This window comes from Dipteris shenzhenensis, chromosome 23 (assembly GCF_047967505.1).
Source record: "Dipteris shenzhenensis isolate YYH24624 ecotype China chromosome 23, Dip_SZ_1.0, whole genome shotgun sequence".
Lineage (NCBI taxonomy): Eukaryota > Viridiplantae > Streptophyta > Polypodiopsida > Gleicheniales > Dipteridaceae > Dipteris > Dipteris shenzhenensis.
Window position 1 is genome coordinate 9,113,774 of NC_141618.1, and position 6,319 is coordinate 9,120,092.

The 6,319-nt window shown below is 43.0% G+C and overlaps 1 protein-coding gene across 5 annotated transcripts; it reads right to left on the reverse strand.

Annotated features, from left to right (window-relative positions):
* Window positions 1-320: 320 nt before the first annotated feature.
* On the reverse strand, window positions 321-5,021 carry LOC147886956 (pentatricopeptide repeat-containing protein At2g33680-like). 5 transcript variants are annotated; one of them, XR_015543220.1, is made up of 6 exons: window positions 4,899-5,021; window positions 4,682-4,809; window positions 4,541-4,599; window positions 4,239-4,384; window positions 1,042-4,119; window positions 321-927 (listed from the first exon to the last, which is right to left on the reverse strand). XR_015543220.1 is itself a non-coding variant. In XM_087394642.1 (6 exons), exons 1-6 carry the CDS (start codon window positions 4,961-4,963, stop codon window positions 1,806-1,808), a joined length of 2,472 nt encoding a protein of 823 aa, XP_087250768.1. In that variant the 5' UTR covers window positions 4,964-5,021; the 3' UTR covers window positions 321-1,805. The 5 variants fall into 5 exon arrangements, 4 of the variants coding, with proteins under 4 accessions (XP_087250768.1, XP_087250765.1, XP_087250766.1 ...); XM_087394642.1 differs by having other exon boundaries at window positions 321-2,239; window positions 2,480-4,119; XM_087394639.1 differs by having other exon boundaries at window positions 321-4,119.
* Between the last annotated feature and the right edge of the window lie 1,298 nt (window positions 5,022-6,319).

A 6,319-nucleotide genomic window follows, 5' to 3' on the forward strand; every position in this document is an offset into this window, starting at 1 on the left:
AAACACAAGAATCCACTCTTTAAGTTCACAAGAGTCACGAGGATAAATTCCTTCTCCAAAAGCATATTTAAGCTCACACACATGCATGCAATGTGCATGCATGCTCTTGCCCATGCACACACAGACAACCTTTCTAGACAAAATCTTGAAGCATGTTTCAAAGCTTTTCTCTTGAAACATTTCTAGTGACTCCAATTGGAGATACCATAGAGCTCGAAAGCAAATCTTTATTGTTGCAAGTTATACTATTAGTAAGAAATCATTCAAGATGTACCCAAACAATGGATGCATGAGACAAAAAAATTAGAATTACTCGAAAATATCAAAGTTGCCTAACGAGTGAACAAATCCCAAAAAGTTTGGGAAGAACCTTCACATGCTAAAAATAGCAACCAGAGTTGCACCTTTTAGCATGGATCTTTGTTACTGCAAGCTGTAGGACTAGAATGGCATATGAGCTGAAGGGTGTTCTGGATTATTCCAGGGGGTCAATGTAAGTGATTTTGGCAGTAGATAAAATACTTCTGAAACTTGCAGCCAAGTTGCATGTTCCTTTTGCTCTGGCATGACAATCCTCAAGGCACCGAACTTAAATGTTATTGCTTATGGAGGACAAGAGCAGTATTGAAAATACTTGCTGCCATGTCAAAGCAATACAACTGTTTGTTGAAAGGATAAGAAATGTTCATAGCCAACACAAGGCTCTAAATACAAAGAGCCAAGGATGTCCCTCATGGCCGTGTCACTTGCATCTCACCGTAAGACCACTAGTACATCGCAATTCAACCACACCTTCATGTAGCAAGAAATCTGCTACGTCCCACGCCACGGGAAGGGCAAGTTGTGAGGATTCAACATGTTGCAGCTCTATCCTGTAATGGTGATTCACAGTGCTGCATTCTTTCTGGCAAATACTGTGCGTCTTTCCTGCACAGCCAAGGAGTTCAACCATGAAGGCATGATCTGTTGCCAAGACTTTGAATTGCAACTTTCGCGATGGCTGGAAGCTAGAAGATAAACAACAATAGTGATAGGGTGCACCTTCATGGATTTCTATCGTGGGTTGGAAAGCTGCCTTCGAATTATTGTCCAAAGCAATCGTTACGACCTTCTGGCATTAATCAGGAATTGTTTGCATCTCTGTCCATCATCATAAGTGCACCCCTTTTACCTTTCCCATCGTCATACATAACCATCTGCTAAGAGCTAGGGTTGATAGCAACAGAAGAGTGACAGAGTTAGGCAGATCCAATCCAGACTTGTCATAGAGCAAGGATTGGCAAACTTTTGTCTGGTCAACCATACTGTTGTGTAATCCTCTACTCCTCCTCAAGATGCTATACACAGCCACATAAATCAAGGTAGTATCAAGGCCAGGTGGAACAGCATCGTTAAACTGAGGTGAAGCGCAACCTTTTCCTCCAAAATCCCATGTCGGTATGTGGCATGAACGTAGCAATGGTTATGCAACCCATAATAACTATTCTATTGCATGCTAAAGGGCCACATTGGCATCACCAGGCTGTGCATAATGTGCAGTCACTGCTGTATTGTGACCGCCATGCAGAGGCACCCAAGTCTTCTAGGCTGTGCATGATGTGCAGTCACTGTTGAATTTTGACCGCTATGCAGAGGCACCCAAGTCTTCCTTGCAACAACTCTTTTTCATTTTACCTGCAAGCAATAGCACAGAGATTTGAGATCTGCACAGGGGCAGCAGAACTCCCTGGATCCAACTTGAGGACCTGATTGATCACTACGTTTGCCAGCTCCAAGTTGCTTTCTTGCAACAACTACTTTTCATTCTACCTGCAAGCAGTACCACAGAGATTTGAAATCAGCACAGGGGCAGCAGAATTCCCTGGATCCAACTTGAGAACCTGATTTATCGCTACGTTTGCCAGCTCCATGTTGCCATGGATTCTGCATGCAGCAAGCAAGGCCATCCATACTACAGCACTACGTTGAAATAAGCTATTTCTTGCAAAATCCTCTGCCTCCTCAAGGTGCCCAGCACGGCCAAGAAGATCAACCATGCAGGCATGGTGCTCTGCCATCGGTACCATCTTATGATCTTGTCTCATTAAATTGAAGTAAAATCGACCCTCCTTCACGAGCCCTGCATGGCTACATGCAGAAAGGACACTGATGAACGTAATGCGATCCATAGTTGCTCCTTCGTTCTGCATTCTATCAGCAAGTTCGAGAGCCACCTTAGCATTACCATGGTGAGAATAACCTGCAATCATAGCATTCCACAAAACCACTCCTCGTTCAGGCACTCTCTCAAAAACGACTTGTGCTTTCTCTACACTTCCACATTTTGCATACATGTCGACAAGGGCGCTTGCCACAAATATGTCAGATTCAGTTCCGCTTGCAATTATGTGCGCATGAGTCTGCTGGCCCTGTTCCAGGGCTGCCACGAGGACACATGCATTCAGGGTACTAACAAATGTGACCGCATTCGGAGTCACACCTTCACGTTGCATTTGCCAAAATAGACTGAGGGCCTCCCCACCATGACCACGTTGGACATACCCTGCTATCATAGCAGTCCAAGAGACAACATCTTGTGTGGAAATCTTGTTAAAAGCTTGAAGTGCATGCTCTACGCTCCCGCATTTCATGTACATGTTAATCAGTGTACTCCTGAGAAAGCCATCTGATTCCAACCCAATCTCAATGCCACGGGCATGGATGCTTTTGCCTTGCTCCAGGACTGAAAGAGCTGCACATGCATTGAGGGCGCTAGTAATGATAATCTCGTCTGGCTTCACACCTTCCAGTTGCATTCTCCAGAAGAGTTTGATCGCCTGCTGACTAGCTCCATACTGCACAAACCCTGTTATCATCACAGTGAATGAGATCATGTCCCGAATGGGCATCTTCTCAAACACTTGGCACGCCCTCTCTATGTTCTGACATTTTAGATACATTTCAATAAGGGAATTCCCCACTGAGACTTCTAAGTCATATGCACTCTTTATTATTTGAGCATGAATACTTTTGCCATCTTCCATGGCTGTGGGGTGAGCACATGCCTTCACCACACTAACAAATGTCACTGCAGTTGGTTTCACACCATCTTTTTGCATTTGCCAAAAGAGTTTTATTGCCTGCTTACTCTGCTCTTGCTTTACATACCCTGCAATCATTGCAGTCCATGAAACCACATTCCGCTCAGGCATTTGGTCAAATACTTGACGTGCATGCTCTATACTCCCACACTTTGCATACATATCAACCAGGCTGCTTCCAATGAAAACATTTGATTCAAATTTGCATTCATTGACATGTTTATGAATCTGCTTGCCCACATCAAGCGCTGCAAGTAGGGCACATGCATTCAAAACACTGACAAATGTTAGTTCATTGGGTTTGACCTCCTTGCACTGCATTTGCCAAAAAAGCCTTAATGCCTCCTCACTCTGGCCATGAAGGACATATCCTGAAATCATTGCGGTCCAGGCAACAATATCTTGTTTGTGCAGCTTCTCAAACACTTGGCGAGCATGCTGTATGCTGCCACACTTTCCATACATGTCGATAAGGGTATTTCCCAAGAAACTCTCTGCATCAAGACCTCTTCTGATAATGTGTAAATGTATCTGCATGCCCTGGTCCAGTGCTACAAGACAGACGCATGCTTTTAGAGCACAAGCAAAAGTGACTTCATTTGGCTCCACTCCTTCCTCTTCCATTCGCTGAAATAGTTTGATTGCATCCACGGCATATCCATGCTGGGTAAAACCTGCAATCAGTGCAGTCCATGAGATCACATTTCGTTCAGGCATTTTGTGAAACACATGCCAGGCATCTTGTAAACTGCCACACTTCACGTACATGTTAACAAGGCTGTTCCCTATGACAGTATTACGCTCTGATCCACTTCTCAAGATGAAGGCATGGACCTGCTTCCCTGAGGTAATGGATTTCATGTTTATGCATTCTCGCAATAAAAGAATAAAGGCATCAGGATCAGTTCCGATGTCTTGTCGATCCATATGATGCAACACAGAGAGCACATCCTTGAATTGCCTCTTCTCACAAAGCTTTCTCACTTCCCCATCAGGACCAGACAAACCCTTGTTGCATTCCTCTTGAAGCCTGCTATCCCTGCTCACAAACCCAAAAAAACCTCAATCCTGTCGAGCTCCCGAGACTGAATTATGTTGAGGCAAGTGATCTCGGCAATTTTGAAATCAGAAAATCCAAACAGAATGAATCATTAGTACCGGTTGAGTTGGCCTAGAGATCCATCGTCCAAAACCGAACAAATAGTATCATCAAAGTAAGCGCGTGCTGGTGTCATGACGACAACATCAGATTGTATTACAGGAGGTGGCAGCCAACTCTCAAAGTCCGACTCCCGGGTATTTATCTGCAAAGAACGGTTCACGAAACGTGAACAAGAAAATCGGAGAGCACCCGATCCAGATATGTATTTTTTGCAATTTCAAGTGCACCAATGATATCCCAAGCATGAGAAGTCCTCATCCTCTTCTTTTCGAAGCTTAATTCAAATTGCCAGCCGCACCTTCTCAGATTTCCATAGGGAAGGTTCTGCTGAGACTCCTTCCATGGTCATCACTTGGCCTGCATTTAAATATCATGAGAACAGATATAATGCCAACCCAGTTTGTTCCTGCTAAGGGGGAGGGCTTCCAAAAGAGCATACCGATCGGCTCAGATGTTGGCAAAGCAACTCCAGAACGGCTTTGCGCAGAGCAACAAACTGACAGCGGACGGGGTCTTGCATCTCTGTTCACTGACGGGCTTTGGCAGATAGAGGAGGAGCAACTGCTGCTGAGAAACCAAGGCGCGTACGCATTCCTAAAATTTCAGGACTGCAAGACGAATTTTGGAAGAAAGTTCAGACAAAGAAGTCTGTTTACCTGTTGCATGAGGAGACGCAGACGAGATCGGAAGGATGCATGGAGAGGAAAGCAGTGGAGCTCATGGCGTTGGATCAGCTCATCGCCTCAGGTTAACTTGGTCCACCTGCTAACCAAGGTTTACAAACATTGATTTCTCTCGTCGAGCACTTAACTACTAACTCGAAATTGAATCTAAATCTAGTATTTTATCAAATTTTCAAACAAAAAAAAAAGAGAGTAAAAATGTGGACATGAGATGCGACATAGGGTCCGATATAACGGCCTCAATCCTCTTTGCAAAATGTCAAGGGTGGTGATTTCGTGATGTCCATATTTTGGAAGCTGAAGTCCAACAAATACATGAATAAGGCGATACAGTAATAGCTGATCCTCCTTGTAGTCCATACAATATTGTCACATGGACTACAATCATATGAATAAAGGTGTCGATATCTTTGAATCTTGCAGCCAGTTTAGATTTCTTTGCTCCCTCGCATCGATAACATGCTTCTAAAGAACTCACGTTGAAAACAAGCAATTTTTAATAGACGAGCAATTGAAAATATTTGTATATAATATATAATTATTATAACCATACATATTGTGGGCGGGGAGGCGACGTGCTTCCTTTCCCAAAGAATTATAATCAAAGGGAATGGGCCCTTCCCTGGGTGCCAAGATAATGCCGAGAATATGATCATGAGCAAAAAAAGAAAGATGATGAGTCCAACTTACCCAAATAAACAAGGAAGATAAAACCAAATGACAGTGTGTGTTAGAAGGAGGTACTAGATGTGAAGTTTCAACCACCATGTTCTCCTCCTCTGGCAATACACGTTAGCAAATCGGATATACCGGTTTCTGCCAAAGCAAGTCCACTGTGGCCTAAAATGGTAAAAATAAACAAATAGGCTAAAGGGCATGCTAGCATGTTTAATGCTGTGGATTATGAAATGCAATGACTTTTAACATGCTTAGGGGTCTTATCACAAGGAAGTGCATGGAAAAAGAAGCAATATAAAATGATAAATACTTTTGGATTTATTCAAAGATCTTGCACATCTGATTCATCCATTGCAGGGTGAATAAAGATACCGATCTTGCCAAACTTGAATGTTTTAAGACCACCATGCAACAATCCCATAAGCATGGATTCCATTTCTTTAATTCTTTTTAGTTTTCACCAATGAAGGAAAAGTGATGGGGCGTGCTCTCGAATAAGTGTGCATAATTTTAACACAACATTGGAGGCCCCTTAAACCATATCGAATGATCTCAATTAGGCCTATCCTTTGGTTGAGGGGAAACTCAAGTATTGCACTTTTGAATGTATGGTTGTGTGTATGTGTAGAACAAATTTTTAATGTTTTTATTGTATCGTTTACTTTTTAGGATGCATGCTTCACATGCCACATAACACTTGAAATGATTTAACAATC